The following is a 19,324-nucleotide window of genomic DNA, read 5'->3' on the forward strand; positions in this document are numbered from 1 at the left end:
AATCAGAAAACCCTACTTATCCAACAGGGGAATGGTTAAGAGAATGACAGTACTAACCAGAAGTATTAGTCATTTAATGCTCATGAATAGTCTGTAACAAGAAAATTCTTTTGAAAAAAGCAAGATATGAAAATAAAACAGACAACATGAATGCAGTCACATGAAAAACCTCTAAAAACTATGCACAGATAAAGATGCTGAGACAACAATATACCAAAAGGTTAACAGTAGCTGACAGGAGGGTAAGATGATGGGCAAATTTTTAAAAATAAGACTGTCAGATTCCAAAGGAATCCTGTATGGTGGGAAATTGGGTCAGGAGGCATCCCAGGTCCCTGCCATTGGTGATCACACCCAACTAGATGGCCATGCATCTCCTTCGAGGCTGTGAGCTCCTTAAGGCAGCGACCCCCTTTTATTCAGCCCAGTGTCCCAGGACCCGTCACAGAACATGGCACACAGGAGGCACTCGGCAAATCATCATAAAGGGGGCAGTGACTACCCAAGGAAATAACGTCACTGCTAACTGCATGGATGAGGCCCAGCGGCAGGTCAGGTCAGGGACAGAAAGGGCACGGGACAGACAAGAGTAAAAGCGGAATCGGAGCCTCCTTCCTGACAGGACTTCCTTCACCAGGTGGCCCCTGCCTGTGGTCCCTGCCTCCCTGCCCAGTCGCATCAAGCTCTCCCACCCCTGCCCTTTTAGTTCCAATGACTTCTCCCAGAATACGCTGTCCTCTTGCACCTCTTGGGTTTTGGCGCACAGTGCTCTGTCCTCCTGCCACACCTCCACTGCTGTTCCTCCTGGCCCAGGGGCCCTCTCCCCTTGGACCTCTGCCTTGACTCCCCTCAGCCAGACACCTGCTTCACTGTACCTGCACTCACCCCCTTACAGCGACTATCTTCATTCTACAGGTTCTTCTGTCAGGCTGTCCCCCACCTGAATGGTCTCCTTGTAGATATGGGAGGTACCTTTTTATGCCTGCCCCCAAGAGGAGCACATACCCTTGTTAAATGTTTATCTGGATGGCTGCGCAGAAGGCTATGAAGGGCTCCATAATCAGCAAAGGCCTGGAGGAAAGCAGGCATAGAACAGGCCCCGGAAGGTAAATGGATGGACTCAGGCAGAAGGGAGGAAGGCAAGGGGGGGTGCTGCAAGCTGAAGCCCACGACAGGAATGAGCTAGACACTGGTGATCAGCAGATGAGTCAGTAGCCCACAGGGGAGCATCTTTTTTTATCAATAGCAATATGTGTATTTCAGTGTGTACTTTTACTGTGGCAACGGATTCTGCTTTTCCGTTGATGATAAGGACAGTATCCCTCCTAAGTAGCTGAAGTTAAAAAATGAGGCAATTTGAAAATTAATTAATGGTTCTAATATGGAGATGGAGGTGGTGAAAACATGAAGGCTAACCCTAGAATAGAACATTTTTGCAAGAAAGCAAGGAGTTCTCTTAACTGGGCCAGAACAGGGAGCCAGACTGAGGAAATGAAGCTTGCTAGGCAGGGAGGACGGGGTCATATCAGAGGGCCCGGAGGTCAGCCAGCAAGGTAGAGGCTGTTACGGTGGCACTATGAGAGCAAAGTGCTGGGAGGAACGGGTGGAGGGAAAATGCTTGTTCTCTTGGGCCCTATTATCCCACTCCTGAGATTGATGGTCACAACATGACTCAGAAGGAGGGGGAAAAGCACATACATTTGTGTGTAGATAAACTGACAGAAACAGATATTCATTCCAACTAACAGGGTGCAGTAAAGGGCTTGCAAACTGTTCATTTATTTAACCCTCAGCCACCCCAGAGGATGACATTCTACCCTGAACATTTTACAAAGTTGTGAGGATGGGACAGACTGACTCTGTTTCACTTCACTCAACACTACCATAAACCTTTTCCATATTGCTACAAGGTCTTCATATTTCACATTTAAATGGCTACACTGCAGCCCAAAGTACAGATGCACCACCATTTTCCAATCTACTGTTGGACATCCACCTTCTTCAGTGTCCTGTTACTACAGTCCATGTCTCCTATGTACACTGCAACGAAACAGGAACTACAGATCAAAGGGAACTGGGTTTGAATCCACACCTGTCCCTAGATCTCTTCTTTGACTCAGGGTACTGGCTTTCTGGATTGGTCAACCCAACAGCCATGAAGCTCTTTCACAAGGTCATGTTGGAAGCATGGTCTTTCCATGCACCACTGGAAAAATACATTCAGAAGATAAGTTTTCAAATGAGCTAAGTTTATGCAGGAGAAAAGACATTAGCTACTGAAGACTGTAGCAGCCAACTTCTAGAGTATTAGACACAGGTCCCTAGTCCCGGTTGCCCTAGTGATTTACTGTGGGATGTGGACAACCCACAAGCCCAGTATGTGCAGCAAAATTTCAAGACACAGCAGAGGTTAAGGGCAAAGGCTTTAAAGTCAGAGCAGCTGAGTTCAAGTCCTGGCTCTGTCACTTGTTAGCAATTTACATAAAACCTCCAAATTTACATAATTTATAATCTACATAAAATCCTAAATTCACAGAATCCCATGCTTAGGAGAATTCTGGAAACTAAATAGGATAATGCATGTTACGTACTAAGCATGCAGTAACAATGCTACTGCCTTCTTTTCGTTATGAGGGCCTGCTGAATGCTTCAGATGATTTGGAATGTAGTTGTACTTGTTCCAATACACAGTCTATCACCTAAGGCTTGGAAATCATTTTTTCCCATTCCTTAAAGATTGTGGCATATAATAGCATGTAGTTCAGAGGATTTTACCAGTTAATGCAATGCCCCACGAAGATGCTGAAATAAGATTCAAGTCTCACAAAGCACTCTGAGCTCACCATATAAAGGTCCAACACCCTATGCATGTGTCCATGTTCTACCAATTTGTCACACGATGGGAGGGCCCTTCCTTGGGGTCATGGCAACCAGTTCTCTGTTATTCCAAGAAATGCTTCATCAACAATAAGTACCAACAGATACCGTGGAATCAAAACAACACGATCCTGGGAAAATTCCCAGGATCCTTCTGTGTGCTCTGCACTTGGAATTCAGCAAGCTCAGAAACCATAGTCTGTCAACATGAGAAAAAGCCTTATGAAGCCAGTTTTATGGTAGGCGAAAGGACAAGGGATTTCTGGCTAGAGGTTGGATAATAGCATCTGGAGGAAGTCATTTAAAGGAAACAATGAAGAATCAAGATGGTTGAGGAAATGTAACACTGGATCAACTGCCCAGAAATACCATCCAGTACTAAATAAGATAAAAATTAAACAAGTTGCCATGAACTGAGACATGGAGATCCTTCCCATTTGTGGGCAGGCGCTAACATCTCTAGCCTAGCACTCCAAGCTCTCTAAGGTCAGGAACCTCCTTCATACCTTTGCATGGCTTGGGGTTGGACTGAATAGCTATCCATCGGTTATCTAGACAGGGAGACAACTACGGCCTCTCTGCTCATTTACTGGCCCCAGCTGCATGGAGTACATCGGTCCCAAGTGACACAGCTAGGGCATAGAGTAAGTTGGTCCCAAGTCTCAATGCTACTTGATCAATGACAGCTACTATATCCCCATACTATGCTAGTTACAAGTTAAGCACAGATGAGAAGAGGGGACAGAGCAGGGAAGAATACAGGACTATACTCAGGGCCTCAAAAGTGGATCTAAATCCTGCCTGAAGGTTGGAAGTTACTATGTGGGAAATGAGGTGCCCATTTAAATAAAGAACTCCAACTACTGCAAGCTCGTTCTTGTAGCATTTTAAGATGGGCTCCAAGTCATCAGAGCCATCTAACATAGTGTGCTTTGAGCAGCAAAAAGTATAGAAAGTGCTGAAGAACATCTGCTAGAACCAACCCCATAAAGCACTTCCCTCTGTATATAAAAATGGCATCCTGGGACCAGCCTCCAATGTGTATCAAGAGGTGGATTTTGAAATCAGAAGGACCAAGTTTAAAGGCCACTTCCATCCCTTACTAGCTGTGTGACCTTGTTACAAGACACCTCTGAACCTCAGGCCTTATTTCCACATTTGCAAAATGAGGGCCAAGGTAAAGACCACATGAGATGGTACCTATTATGCTCAGCACACTGGGGCTGTCCCCATGCAAGGTCCAATCCAAGTCCCCTTGTATGATAATCCTCTAAGCAAATGTGCAGAGACAAATGACCCAAGAATAAGTACCCTGGAAGCTGGGAAGTCAGGGTTTCTCCTTAATATGACCATTACACCTGCATTTTAGGTTTACAGTATTCCTCAATACAGGGACTTTTTAGGTTCAACCCAATTTTCTCCCCTGTGGAATGGTGCTAATTTACATGATGAATGGTGAAATTCCTGTAGCTAATAATAAGCCTGCATGAAGGGCCCACATATGAAGCCTGAGCTATAGCACTTCATGAACATTATTTTTAATCCTCTACCCAGTGAAAAGGAGGATATTATGTCCATTTTATGGCTCAGCAAGTTGAGGCTCAGAGGGTGGAAGTAATTAGTTCAAACCCATAGTTCATAAGCAGCCTTGTTAGGATTCAGATCCAGGAAGTCTCCCTCCACTATACTTTATCAGGTTGCCTTCCAACAATCATTTTCTTGTTTTCCATTTTCCTTTATCTTGCCTCCTTCTTATACCTCTAAACCTCAACACTCTACATGACTTAAAATCAAGCACATGCCCACAAAATACAACTTGGTTCCGAAGGCAAATAAGTCTGGCAAGTCTGTGGCAGCTCACAAATGCAACATTGGTTAGTAGAGGATGAGAATAAAATATATCAGAAAACAAGCACAATATGGGGCAGGGGAAAGGGGTAATGAGGTTCTTCAGTTAGCACCATACCCTGCTCCCGTCAAAGGCCCTGGGGATGAAATGTAACTGGCACTCCAGGGTTGGTCACTCATGCCAGAAGAAAGAAAAAAATAAAACCATTTTCCAAGAGTAACTTGTGTTATGACCTGCAACAAAAACACCATTTCAAACAATTTGTCCACCGAGAGGCAGGTGTCCTCTCTACAAGGCCCGTAACTAACAAGGGTCTCCAGTGAGTGACAGGTGAAGCTGCCTCTGTGAAATAAAGCAGTGACAGCGTCCAAACTCCTTCCAACAAAAAGCAAAGGTAATTCCCACATACGAAGTCTCTTTCCGCTCTAATAGCACACTGGGAATCCATGTGCTAAGAGTCCTTGTCTGATAATGTTTTATTACTAATGTTAACAACGTTACCATATCCAGCTTTACATGTATCAATTCATGTAATTCTCATAAAACCCATCAGAAATACTTCATTCACCATTTTGTAGACAAGGAAACTGAATCCAAGAGTGAAGGAAGCTGCCTAAGTCTGCAGGCTTGGACCTGAACCCAGGCAATCTGCCTTTCACTGCTCCTGAACTCTGGAACCAAGGCTGCCTGGGATCACTCGGAAGCTCCAAGCTAGATCTGTGACTTTGGGCCAAGTGCTCAGCACCCACCATGTGCACAGCCACTAATGAATGTCGGCTCAGTTACCACCACCTCCTGGCACCTCCAGGCAGCCTTCAATGCCAGGAGTGGCCTCAACAGAAAGTCAGTCCTGACCCAATCTCTGAGGCAGGCCCTGCTCAGCACCTTAGTTCTCCTGACTCTTCCCTGAAGTGACTTGGAATGAATAGGAGCCCAACACTTCATGAGAAGCACGGTCTGGCGGAGAGCTCAAGTCCAAAGGGAGATCTGGAAAATCTCATACTAGAATCGCCCTGCCATACATAGTACATAGTCTATTAAGCTGAACCACATGAAATGCTGATATTCAGCCATTTTGACTTAGGAAGACAGCAATTTCACACAGTTTAGTTTAACTAGGAGAGGGGCATTTACATTTATTAAGCACCTACTGGACATTCATTCATTCAACAAACACCACAGAGTAATGGCCAGGGTGCCAGGGACAGTGGTAACACTACTATGGCAGTATCATCACTCTGGGGGTGGGAGTGCTATCAAGTCTGTCCTCTCCTGAGTATAAGAAACAACTTACCAGGCATGATGGGGGTAATCAACTCAATCTGCTCAAGGTCACAGGACGACTAAACAGGCATTATGCTCTTCCCCCTCAGAAGCCCTGCAACCTGATGCTGACGTAGTGTCCGGGGCTGCCAACAGGGCTTTACGGGAAAAGCCAAGAGGACCCTGCAAGGCTTCATCAACTGACCGCTGTCAACAAGGGGCTGTCAGAATGACAAAGATGTGCAGAGAAAACAACTGCTGTGCCCAAGTGCCAAGGCACACCCCTCCTGGTGGTAGGCTAAGACATACCTAATACCTCACGGTTTAGCAGGCACCTAACACGAGACTGCAGCACAGAAGCTCCATCTGCTTTCAACAGCCTGAACCGAAGAAACCTTCTCATTTCTAACCTAACCCCAGACCTCTTCAGCCACCTGCAGGTGAACTTCTCTTGGGCTCCTTTCCCTCATCTAGAGCATAAGCATCCTGGTGAGTCCATGCAAGAGGCAGGAGGGCAGAATTCAGGAAGCATGAGCGTGACAGGGATGGACCTGCCACAGAATGTTAACCCTGCCACTAACTAGCTGGGAACTCTTCAGCAAGGTACTAAACCTCTCTGGGCTTCAGTTTCCTCATCTGCACAAGGAAGCAGCCCTCATAGGACTGGAGTGACAGATTTAGAGATAGTGAGTGTGCGTCCAGCAGAGACACCGGCAGGAAGAAGGTGCTTTGTCGAGCCTAACAGAACCCAGAAGGAAACAATCATCTACAGAACGAAAACTATCTCAGGGCACCTCCAAGTCCTGTTCCCCGAGTGCACTCCCCAAGACCAGGTCAGATGCCTCAAATCGCAGGACTGCCAGGGGGCCCATACCCACTATGGCTGCAAGAGATCTCAAGCCAGGACCTTCTGCAGAAAGGACAGATCACGTTGGAAATTCTCAATAGAGCAAAGCACGTAAGGAGGCCACGCCTGGCCACTGCTGTGTCAGGGTCTGTGTTCCCCACCCAAGGATGGATCCACATCCAGCCCCAGGGACTACACACTGACCAGGAGGTCACTGGCAAGCTGAGCTCAGCAGAGAAACACAGGACTGATAAAAACAAAGCCAGAGATGAGAGAAACTCAAAAGAGTGGCTCCTTCAGGGGCCATAGTGCCTAAAGTTGGACTTTTCACCAGGAGAGCAGAGGGGATAATAGCTCCGCCTCTCCACTTCTGAGCATAAAACTGCCATTCTTTGGAAAGCCCATCCACACGAAATCAGACACACTCCTTCAGGGCCAGAGACTCATGATGAAGAAGCCTTGGTAGTGACATCAAATGTGAGCAGCCAGACCTGAACTCTCCATCTACTGATCACGGCTAGAAATGAGTAGAGGCTGGGCATTTGGTACTACCAAGAAAAACGCTCAGTGCCAACAGGAGGCTGCTTGCTATTCACTACCCCAATACAGAGAGTACGTGCAAAAGCATCTTTTCACAACCTTAGTATTTTTAATTAAAGATATTTCACTCGGTAAACATAAAAAGTCCTTTGCCTCAAACTTATGGAAATCTCAGAGACAGTAAGCCCAAATAATGCTAAACAACATAATGGTTTCAGAGCAGACCCTAACTCAGAAGGGTCCTGCTCAGAGTTCGGTGCCAGAAAAGGAAGCTTTACAGAGCAGTTTAAGCAGTCAATGGAAAAGTTCAAGGTCTGAGCCAGCGGTGATGACTGCTTGCGATCTGCAAGCATGGTAAGATCTTGGTGGCCAGAAAACACTGGCCCGTAAGGATTGCTAGCATTTGGCAAGGGACTGTACTTCTTGGAGTCCAGCAGAACAGGGGGCTACCACTTGCTTTCCAGGCTGGCTGGGGGGTTAAATGAAACATCACCTATCAACCATTCATATTAAAAAAATAATGATGACGGCCAGCACACCTGCTGCACTTACCAAGTGCGAGGCACCTTCTACACTTGCCACACATCAACTCACTCAAATCCTCGCAATAACCCTCAAGGGGCAAGTGGATGGTTACCACCAGGGCTGCTGCCTTAGAAGAAATGGGACTACTGACCTGGAGACTGATCACCCCAAAGTTGTAGATGAAGGTTCCTTTTCACAGGTTTCCAGAGATGTCAGAAATACAAGGGGTGGGAACAGGAGGAAGCAGGGAGAAGGGAAGGTAGTTGCCCACCAAGCCCGCCTGCGTTGCAGACTCCTGCCAAGCTGGTTCTGCTATGCCTGTGTCATCAGAGTTAGATTCATCTGTTGCCATCTGCCTCCTCCACTGCCTGTAAGACTCACGTCTAACAGGTTTAAGTGACTTCTCAGTGAGCAGCCATGGAATGGATTACCCAATGGAAAGAAGCACTAGAGGCAGCGGGGCCTGGGGTCCAGAGCCTGGACTCTGGAGTCAGACTGCCAGGGGAGGGCAGGTTTCCTCACCTGCATAACAAGGGGAACGTGAAAACATGCCTCACAGAGCACTTTGGGTATTAAAAGCAGTCAGTGAAAACAAGCTCCCATTTTCACAGGTGCCAGGCAGCGGCCCCTTCTGCACAGCAGCTGGGGTGTTTGTCTTAGGCATTTGTTTGCCCAGGGCCCAGTGCCATGCAAGCTGAGCAGAACTTGGTGCAACCTGCAGATACTGGGTATCCCCAATCTTGCCCCCCTCTTCTTCCTACCCACAGACAATAGCTGAACTGATGGATGCATCACTAGGCTAACCAGACTAAAAATTCCCACTCAGCTGTTAATAGGATATCAAGGCTTTGTAGACACAACTATCTAGGATTTAAGGTAACCAGAAATGGTGGCTGGATCACTGACAAAGCGTCCTATCAAGTGCCTCAACGTGGGAGTTCTGGGGACAGAAGCACCCTGTCAGCCCTAGAAGCGGTAAATCACGACATTTCACTCTGTCTTCCCATCTTTATCTTTCTCAACCAGCCCTTCCTTTTCACACCTTCAGCTGTACAGCAGCAGGAACCGTAACCTCACAGGCAGACACTCGTGAATGCCTCCTGCTCATTTCTCTCACCTCGTGGTCTTCCCTGCACACCAGAGCCAGAGGACTCTTCCTAAAATGCCACTTCTCTGCCAGCCTCCTCAAATTTTTACCTGCCCTGTCAGAAATATAACTGGCTCCACACTGTCCCAGATCAAATGCAAACTCCTTAGCTTAGCAACTCAGGCACTCAACTCTCTCTTGAGAATCAGGCACTCCACTCAACCTGTCTACCCTGTGGTGGTTCCCCAAACTCACAAGGCTGACGGTGCCCCTGACCTCTGCTATTGTCACAGGCCCCTGCCTGGAACAGCCTCTCTGTCCCTCGCCCATCCTCTCTGCCTGGAGTGCTTCACACACAGCACTCCCCAAGCCGAACGGACTGGAGCGAGCTGCAGGGCTTCGTGGAGAAGGGAGCATTCAAGCTGAGCCTGGAGGGATGGGCAGACATGTGGCCCTTGTTAAATCTTTTCTATTATTATTACTACTTCCTTCCTGCTCCACTTAACTTTTCTGACACATCTTGCCTCCCCTTCCACAACAAAGGACAGGTATTATGGCTTCTATTTGTATCCCCAACTCTGTGGTATGCAGCATGAGAAAGATAATAATTACAGCTGCAACTTACTGTGTGCTAAGCACTGGATTAAGTACAATTTTCACTTCTTTCTCCTAGTATCTCTGTAAAACGTTATCCTCATGCTACACTTCAAGAAAACTGAGGTCAAAGGAGATTAGGATCCTCACTTCAGGTCACATACTAAGTGGCAGAGACAGGCCCCCAACCCAGATTGACCCGACCCCAAAGCCCATGCTCTGCGGAGCAGGCAGGAAACAGAAGGCAGCCACCTCTCGAGCTCAGCATCATGCTTTCATTCAGTACATGAAGCACTTACCAGGCACCAGGGGGCCAGTGCAAGGGAAGGGGTACTTAGCAGAAACCAGACAAGGTCCCTGCTCTCAGGAAACTCACGTGCTCTGTCCCCACTCCTGTCCCTGCTTCCTCTGAGCAAGGACTCAGTTCTTGAGGGGTTCCACCAGGCACAGATCAGGAATCCAGACCTGAGATAGAGCATCAAGCTGTGGCAAATGTAGTGTCCAGTGTTCAGGGAGCCTTACGTTTTGCAGGGAAGTAGAGCCCCAGGTTTCCTTAGGGAACTTCTTCCTTCAAGGCATAATCCAAAGTCAAGCAAACTTCAAATAGGCCTTCAGAAGACAGTCAGGAGTGGAGGAAGGGGGCTAACTCTGGAGTCAGAAAGCCCACCTAGTGCCTGTAGAGGGACCCCTTTGAACCTCATCTGTACAATGGCAATAATGACAATAATAGTTATGTACATAATTATGCACCAGATGCCACTGGAATCCCTTGACACATACCATCTTATTCCTCCTAACAGCCTAACGAGGACAACGCAGCTGGCTCCTAAGTCCTAACTTCTTATTCTATGGTGCCTCCCTCCTAAGGCTGAACCTTCCTGGTCAGGCTGTTAGCAGAGTGCAGAGCACATGACTGGTGCCCTATAAAACTAAGTCTCTACCTCCTTACACTCAAACATTACTCTCTAAAAGCATAGGTTTGGAAATGGTATTCCTCTAACTGGCCTTAATACAGGTGATCTTGCAATTGCATCCTCTGGACTTCCACACCCCACTCTCACCGGTGGGAGCTGCGGCAAGGAGGAGAAATGGGACAAGATCCTGTACTTACAGGCCCTACTGTTCAGTATCTGAGAAACAGAGTGACCATCCAGCACAGGAGTCAGATGGACAAGATCCAAGTCCCAGGCCTGTCACACACACCAGTCATTCAACCTCTGGAGCTTCAGTTTTTTTCGTAAATAAAATGGGGGATGAAGTATAATCTAACTCACGTCTCCAGATCACAGGGGATCCTCAATCACTGGTAGCTAGCCAGGCTAGATGGGCAGGACTTCCGTGGCACCACAAGGTTACACTACTGGGCGGGAGAGTGCCTGGTCTGCTGAGGGACAGACTGTGTGGCAATTCACTGCCACAGCAATGGCAGGGACAAGCGCAGGCACACTCTGAATGGTCTCGGAATGATGCGTGGCACGAGCTCCAACCTTTTCTTGAGTCTCCTACTGTATCTCACGTAAATGTGCTTGCGGTTACATGAAACGAGGCTCTTCCTCCTGTAATTGTAGGTATGAGTGGTGTGCCCCCCTCAACAATGTAAGCTGCAGGGGCACAGACCTGTTTGTCTTGCTCATCACTGCATCCTTGGCACGTAAAACAGGCACTTAATACACAGTGAACTGAAGTTATCTTGTGGCTTTAGGTACCCCCCTACCACACCTCTGTATTTGGCAACCACTGCTCGGCCTGGGAAGCCCAAGTCTCAAGGGTCAATGTACCTGCCCAGCCCCTATTTCCCTGTGCTGTCAGTCTGTCCCCTGCCCTCCCCCATGGAATGTAAAAGAAGTATAAACTTCCAAGCTATAAAAAGGAATATATGCTTTCAAATGTATGATTTATCATCTCAATCTCAAGCTATTGATTGGTGGCTACTTTTTTCAAGCATTCTACCAGAGGCCAGCTGGGTTTAAAGAACAAGGCTGTATATGGTGGGGTCAGAGCTGAGCTATATACCTCACCACACCAGGAGCCAGCCAAGACACATTAGCGTCAATAGAGTTGTTCACCCTGTAACAATGACAGGCTTCTCCTCTCAGCTGCTGTCAGGCAAAACCATCTGTGAGCTGGAGGGACAACTCCTCAGGAGGCTTGCCTGTCCCTTCACTGCTATAGCTCCACCATCTAGCACTCTAGGTTAGAGTAATCATTCCTAAGTTAGAAGCCAGAGCTGTGTCAGGAAAAGTGCTCTGACACTGTATAGCACTTACAGTGGTAAAGATTATTTCCTGCTAAGGGAGTGCAAATGAATTCCATTTGCCTATGAATGCCATTTGCCTATACATTCATAACTGATGCCAACAAAAATCAGGGAATTGACTCCAATGGCCAGTGCATTTTAGATTCTCAAAATGCTACTTTCCTCCATGGATAACGGAGATCTGTTTTTGCTATCATCGAACGTACTGAAAAATCTCTAGTGGTCTTAATTCGTTTTCCCATTACACAACCCAGAACAAACACCACTTCTGTCCTACCCCAACTATCTATGCTGGTCAAGAGTATTCATGTAGGGGATACACCTGTCAATATGCAGTCTGAAATTACTTATAAACTTAGGGAATACTAAGAACTAGTTACTGAGAGAATGAGTATGAAACCCAAGTGGCTGGGTTCACAGACACAGACACACCCGAAAGAGAACACTCTAAGCCATTTCCTTCAGTGCCATGACCACTCTAGGCCCCAGAGAGACAGGACAACCATTTAAAACAAAAAACTCCCCCTGCCCTCCAAGAGCTCCCATTCTGGCCCACACTAAATATGCCTGCATTCCCATACTCCCATTTCTCTGCTAAACAAAATCCCCTACATAAAGGCCCCAGCACAATCAGCAATAGAGAGATGCCGCTCTTCCCGTGCCATCTCCAAGTACCCCAGTACTATTTTCTAAAGTGCCTTTTTTATCTTCCAACACATAAGTAGCCTGGGACAATGTGAAAGAAGCAGCAAGCACCTCCCAGATGTGCTTCCACTGAGCAACACCTTGAGTACGGTACTCCACACCCCGAGCCCCTTGCACAGCAACTACCTCAAAGGGCTCTGTGTGGATAAAATGTGCTCATACAGGTGAGGCACACAGCAGAGTGCCTGGCACCTAGGGGCTCCTGAAGAAATGTTAGTTAGTCCTTTCAGATTCTCCAAATCAGATCCAAATACAAGACCCTTGAGAAGCCTCATATGTCATCGTGCCCCTCCTGGGTCATTATAGGCATTTCCCTATCACACTTGGAGAAGCAGGCACCCAGGGCCAAGGCAAGATGCCTCTCTGCTGGATATGCTGCCTAAAGCAGCCACACCTGCTCACCCACCCACCCTCCCATGCCTTTGGCCTGAGAGCAAATCTGTAAAACCTCACTCCACTTTAAAGGTCTTCGCCCCAAACTGTCCTGGAGAAGGTCTTCCCCACCCAGGCCTGGGGTTGGGCCACCACCCCATGCAGCCAGTTCTCCAAAAGTGCTATTAAAAATGTCAATGCCACATTCATTTTAAATCAATATACAGGAAGGCATCAAGAAAATCAGTTGAATTAATCACCCTAGTTCAACAGCAACATCCCTTTCATTAAACAAGTAAATCCTTAAATAAGATCCTCAAAACCCTTCAGGGCCCAAAGTCCATATGCAAAAATATCTGCCTGTCCTGGGCAGGAGGAGCAGGTGGACAGCCTTAGCTCTGTCAGCCCACTCTCCAAAGATTCCTTGCCATGTGGGCAAAAGCCCTTCAGCCCTTCCAATGTGCAGAAGGCCTGCCCTGCAGAAGGTCTCAAAATGGACGGAGGGCAGGCTCACGTTTGGGGGCCTAGGGAAAACCTCAGGACAGTCGGAGCGCTGCAGAGAACCTGCCTTCATTACCAAAACAAACACCACAAGTGGAACTTGCTCACTCCCTCGAGTCTGGCTCACCTGATCCGAAGCACCTCCATAATCAGCAGTTCCAACACTCACTAGCTGACAGTTCAGGGGGAAAGGGAGGCTGCGCCTGCTGGGGTGCATGGTGTTCAGGCCGTATGTTGGCCTCGGGGCCTCCTGGACCCGCCAAGGGCTGCGGCCTCACAGGGCGACTGTGCGTTCATCCCAGTCCTGCCAGCTCCCCACCCTCATCCGTCATCTCCCACTCAGGCTCCGGCGCCGCGGGAATCTGCCGCCCTGCGGGTCGCTCTGCAAGCACCGCGCCCGTGGGAAGGGCCGCAGAGAACCGCGCTGCCTTCCGGACACAGAAGCCCGACCTTCCCTTGCTCATTCTCAGGCGGCCTCCCCAGAAAGGGCAACCTTCAAACCTAAGAAGGACTGACCTTCCCAGGACTGACCCCCCAACTCGCTCCCTGGGCTGAAGACCTCCTCTCGCTTCCCAGGGGCAGCAAAGAAGGTTCGCCTGGGATTGAGAGGAGAGGACGACCTGGGTCGGGGACAGGGCAGGGAGCAGTGCCCTGGAAGAAGGTAATGCCCAGGACACAGCGGGGCTAACGCAGGCTACGGTAAGAGTCGTGAGAAGTCCAAGGGAAAGGGATCAAGGGCGGGGGGCGACTAGGCGGGGGCCATGGGCGGAAGAAGGGGAGCGCCAGGTTAATACCTTGGCTGAGGCCATGGAGAAGCGGGGAAATAAATCTAGGCTGAGGCCACTGGAGGAAGGGCTGACGAGGGTCCAGACTGAGGCCATGGAGAAGAGGGGGAAGGGGGCAGAGGCCTAGTTTGGACCACGGGGAGGGAACCTAGCCTGGGCCATGGGAGGTAGGAACGACGGCCAATACTGGGCCGTAGGACCGGAGGGAGGATGCCTAGCCCAGGCCGTGGACAGGAGGACGGGGAACCAGGCCCGCATGACCGGAGGGGGTGCCGGGCCTGGACCAGGGTCCAGAATGGTCTACGCCTGGGCTATGAGGAAGACGAGGATGTGGAGAGTGGGCCTCCAGCTGGAGTCTAGGGCGGGGACTAGGAGGGGGCGACAGGGTCGCTGCCCACCCAAACTGCCCGGGCCCGGGGGCTCGCTCCTGAGTGGGCAGGGACGGTGTCTACCTGGGCTCCGGGACCCCTCCCCTCCCCCACCCAGGGGACCCACCCTTTACGGGCCGGGAGTCGACGGGGGAAGGAGACACGAACTCCGGCGGGGCCACCGGCCCTGGGGGAGGGTGACGTCTGGCCTTTACCATGGTGGCGGCGGCGGCGGCGGTCCCGGTCCCGGAGTCCGTGGCTCTCCCCCCCGCAGCAGGGCCCGGCGCTTCCACTTCCCCGGGTGCCCAGGAGTGAACATCCGGGTCAGCGTCCCCTCCCCCAGCGCCGGGCCGCCGCCACCTTCCTTCCCCGCCCCGGCCGGGCCGAGGCCCGCCCCCCACGCAGCCGACTCCGGGCCAATGAACGCGCCGGGCCGCGGCGATCGCCAAGTATGGAGCGCGGCGCGGGGGGAGGAGCGCCAAACGAGGAAGTGGAGGGCGGGACCTGCAGGCTGGGCGGGGCCGGGCGCGGTGGTCGGCCGGGTGAGCGTGACGGGGGCGAAGGGTCCCGCGGCCTGGGGCCTGAGCCTTGGGGCCGGAAACTAGGCAGGGTTGCGGGTCAGTGCCGGGAAGAGGCTTCCGCCCGTACATACACTTGACTGATGGCTCTGTGGCTGCAGAAGCGGATGGCGGCAGAAGGACAGTGCCCACGGGCCTCCCGGGCGGGGATGCGGAAGGCACAGGGGCTGGCAGGGGACACTGTCTCCCCGCCACACCCGGTGCACACGCTCCCTCCCGCGGCGGACCCGGAACTGGCGTGGCACGTGAGCCGGCCCGTCCCGGAGAGAGTTTAGTGGGGCGAACCTGAGAGGGAATCGCACCGTTACCACTTGCTACGTGGGGACCTGGAGCACGACGCTGCACCTGAGCCCAATCTTTAAAAAAAGGACCTCAGGCCATTCCACTCATTGAGCTTATTAAGCTCCTACTATATACCAAGCCTTGTGTGAGGTACCAAAAGATAACAGGTGAAGAAGACGTAGAGATGCCTTCATGGCTACCTGCAGCAAGATAGCTGTGAAGACCACACAGGTAATGATTAGAAACCTGGGCTCAATAAATGCTAGGCGTTAAGAGTATTTTAAGTTGTGTTACAGAAAAGCAGCCCATTTGTCCTGTGGGGCTGCCCCACTCCACAGAGTGACTCAAATTCTCATCCCACCCCTCTCATTGAACAATACTTGGTGAACTTGGTCTAGAAGGCAGGAGACCTGGAATGCTAGCACTGCTAATAATACCTGCCTTTCCAGGCTTGCTTGCCCTCTTTTCTGAGAATCAAATCAGGCCACCTGTGAGGGTGTTGTAAAGTGTTGCACAAATGACAGGAATTACTACAGTCAGGCCACATCCTAGGCTCCCATCCTCAGGGAGCGAGTAGTCTGGTAAAAGCAGCTGTAAGGACGATGCAGGTATGATTCAGACTTGTATTAGGGGAATTCGGAGAAGGGACTGGCACTTGGAATTCTTTCACTTGGTATTTATTGAACACCCACTGTATACGAAGCACTATATACGTGGGCACGAGAAGAAAGGAGTCAAGGAGGCCGCTAAGGTTTTTAGCTTAATCAACACCGAAAAACTACCTGGTAGTGATCCAAGGAAGACTGCAGGAATAGCAGGTGTGCTTCGTTTTTTGTTGTTTTTGTCAGTGGGAGATAGGAATCATTTGGGGCAAATTATGTTTGAGACACCTATTGGAGAATTAAATAGAGATGATAAGTCATTGCATATGGAAGTTGAGCACGGGAAAAGTTGTGCTCCTCTGTGGATAAAATGAGAGCTCCTGTGGCCAGGATTCTCACCTGGCTGTGGTTGACTAGCTCACTGAACACCTGTGGGCACTATATGGCTGTTGACTCTATAAAAAGAGCTCCACCCAGTGCTCTGGGCTCTACAGGGGGGCAGGGCTGCAAGGCTGCAGGAGAGCAGAGCAGAGGCTGGAGTGGTGGCAGCGCTAAGGACAGAGGCCCAGAGGACAGCTGTGCGGGACAACTGCAGAGAGGCCCAGAGGACAACTGTGTGGGACGGCTGTACAGAGAGGCAGAGAGGCCCAGAGACCGCTGTGCGGGACGACTGCAGAGAGGCCCAGAGGACAGCTGTGTGGGACGGCTGTACAGAGAGGCAGAGAGGCCCAGAGGATGGCTGTGCAGACAGAGGCGTCCAGAGGCAAGAGGAGAGACCGGCTTGCTGCCTGCAGACTCACTCTGAGTCAACAGGATTTTAGTGACTGACCTATCACCTGGAAATAAAGTTGGGTATAACTCTTTCACCCCAAGAACGTTTTATTGTCACTTCTTTGGTCACATTGAATCCATAGCAAACTTACCCAGGGCTGAAACCCATTGGCAAGACATTCTCTCAGAAGCCAAGGGATGAGGGAATGAGGGAAAGTTTGGCAAAATAACTGTTGACTTGAAGAAAATAAGATTAAAAGGAAGCCTTTTTCAAAATACACTACCTGTGTATTCTCATTTAATCTTCATTGTAACCCTGAAGGTAGTGCTCTTATCATCACATTTTTCAGTTGAGGGAACCGAGGCACACAGAGGTTAATTTAAGTATCTTGTCCAAAATCACATAGCTAATGAGTTCCAAGCCAGGCAGTCTGGGATCAGGGCCCACAACTCATAACCCCAGGTGTGATCAGGTTGCCTCCCTGCTCACAAACTTTTGAAAGTTAAGTTACCTCATAATAAGAGGCTCAGGGTCAGGCTACTTCATCTCTGTCATACATCCCTGTTTCTGCAGATGAATCTGCTGCATTCTTTTACTGTCTTGTCATCCTTAGCTTGCTCCTAGCACTACTCTCTCAACATCTCAGCCTGTGTGGGTGGGATCCATCCTGGTGGTCATTGCCCCCACTTTATTCTCTGCATCACCTTGCTCTATTAATAGGCAAATTCTTTTTGCCTTTCAAAGTTCAAATCCCAAAGAATCCAATTGACCCATCTTATCTTTTAATAATGACAGCTCATTGGACAGGTCACAGGCCAGGATACAGATGGGCTGGCCCATAGGTCAGATCCCACCCCTTCACTGATCAACTGTTGCTATGAGCCTGGGTGCACGTGGCATTACACATGGCTGCTTACAAGGGGCTTTGGGTAGGCAGACAAGAACCATAAATGTTTTTAGTACTGTTTCTCCTCCAACTCTTTCAAAATCCTGAACCCCTTGAATTCGTGCTATCGTGGTCTTCCACCTGCCACCTCTTTTCTGCTCTCATGAACTGACCTCCACCTCTCCTGCACCTTTCTTCATGATGTCAGCATCCATAAGCCTAACCCATCAGAAATCTTATTGACTCCTTGCTTATTTCTTCCCGACCAATGATTCCCACCCCCACCCCCCAAAACTGGGTACCTACCTCCATGGTCTCACCCTGGACTTGCTCTCACCAGTAATCACAGTGTCTCAGAAAACACAATCTCAGATATCTCAAGTGTGACTTTAACCTGCTTACTGTAGTATCACACACAAGAATTTCTTTAACCTCACCAAGACCTGAAAACCTTTGTGCCAGATTTTTATGTCTTCCCTCTCACACTCACCTTCCCTCCTCACTCAGCTTAGTAATGAACACTGTGCTTGCTTCCTTGCAAAAACCTGTAACCCCTTTGCCCCTCTCTTTTCTCCTAACTTTCCCAAACCTAGTTAAGCCCAACTATTCCCCTACTTTCTGCCTACATTGGAATATCTGAATGTTGCTGGCAAGTTAAAAGTGCCTGCTGTCACTTTAAGTTGATGTCTACAAATTTCAAGAGAGCCTTCAATCCTAGCAATCCTGTATTTCCCTGCTATATTCAACCCCCCCACATGTTCAGTCTTCCTCCTTTGCCCCTCCCCATCCTTCACTCCAAGGAGATGAGCTTGCCTCATACTTCACAGAGATAATAGAATCAATCAGACAGGAGCCCTCTTGTCTACCAGCAACTCTACACCTTACCCACATTCTTGGTCTTCCCTGCTTTTGAATGAAAGGTTTGTGCACCTGTCAGAGCTAACTCCTGTATTTGCACTCTGGAGCCTGCTTTCTTAGTCACCAACGTCCCTCGATACTGCATCATTCCCACCAGCTTAAAATTAACATGTCCCTTTATCTCCTATCCTAAAAAAAAGTTTTAACAAGAATCTCTATGATTCCACATCTCCCTCCAGCCGTTTTTGTTTGCTCCCCTTTGTATCAAGACTTCGCGAATTCTCTGCAGTTGGTGTTCAATCAACTCCAATTTCTCCAGTCAGTCTGGGTCAGGCTTCTGCATTCTCTTGTCAGTCTGGAAACTCCATGTTGCAGAAGCCAGTAACTGCGCTGGGGCCTCTTCTTACCTTACTGGCCTCGCAGTGTTCATTCCAGTCGGCAGCTCTCCTCCTTGATGCACGTTGGTGGTGCTCAGGCATCCTCTGAGTTCTCTCTCTAATGATGACTCCTTCTCTTCTGGGTCTAAATGGTCTGTTGGTCACTTTGCATCTTTAGCACCTAGAGCATAATAGGTACCCAAGGAAGTTGTGTGAAATCAGATCATAGTGTCAACATCATAGGATTATTGTGTGAATAAGTGGACCAAAACTGAGTAATAAAGTAATGGCTGCTTTTAAGCAAGTGCTTACTATGTACTAAGCTCTTTTCTTATCTCCTTGATATCTCGCAACAATCCTTTGAGCTAGGAACTTCTATTACCATTTTATAGCAGAGGA

At 49.2% G+C, this 19,324-nt stretch overlaps 1 protein-coding gene and 1 long non-coding RNA gene across 5 annotated transcripts in view; one reads left to right on the top strand and one right to left on the bottom strand.

The window, feature by feature from the left end:
* The window catches only part of CAPZB (capping actin protein of muscle Z-line subunit beta), a 140,056-nt gene extending 124,821 nt beyond the window's left edge, over window positions 1-15,235 (bottom strand). For 2 of the 4 annotated variants that reach the window (XM_073233308.1, XM_073233307.1), the window contains exon 1: window positions 14,786-15,235. In XM_073233308.1, coding sequence (XP_073089409.1) covers window positions 14,786-15,220 — 435 coding nt within the window. In that variant the 5' untranslated portion in view covers window positions 15,221-15,235. Of the gene's footprint in view, window positions 1-13,544; window positions 13,650-14,785 lie in introns of those variants that run through there. The other 2 variants (XM_073233310.1, XM_073233309.1) reach the window with 1 other exon arrangement.
* A 138-nt stretch (window positions 15,236-15,373) lies between these two features.
* LOC140848830 (uncharacterized) lies at window positions 15,374-16,907 on the top strand. The gene is made up of 2 exons (XR_012130034.1): window positions 15,374-15,661; window positions 16,527-16,907. It is a non-coding gene; the product is annotated as an uncharacterized lncRNA (long non-coding RNA).
* Window positions 16,908-19,324: the final 2,417 nt, after the last annotated feature.

The sequence above is a fragment of the Manis javanica genome, chromosome 4 (genome assembly GCF_040802235.1).
Source record: "Manis javanica isolate MJ-LG chromosome 4, MJ_LKY, whole genome shotgun sequence".
Taxonomy (NCBI): domain Eukaryota; kingdom Metazoa; phylum Chordata; class Mammalia; order Pholidota; family Manidae; genus Manis; species Manis javanica.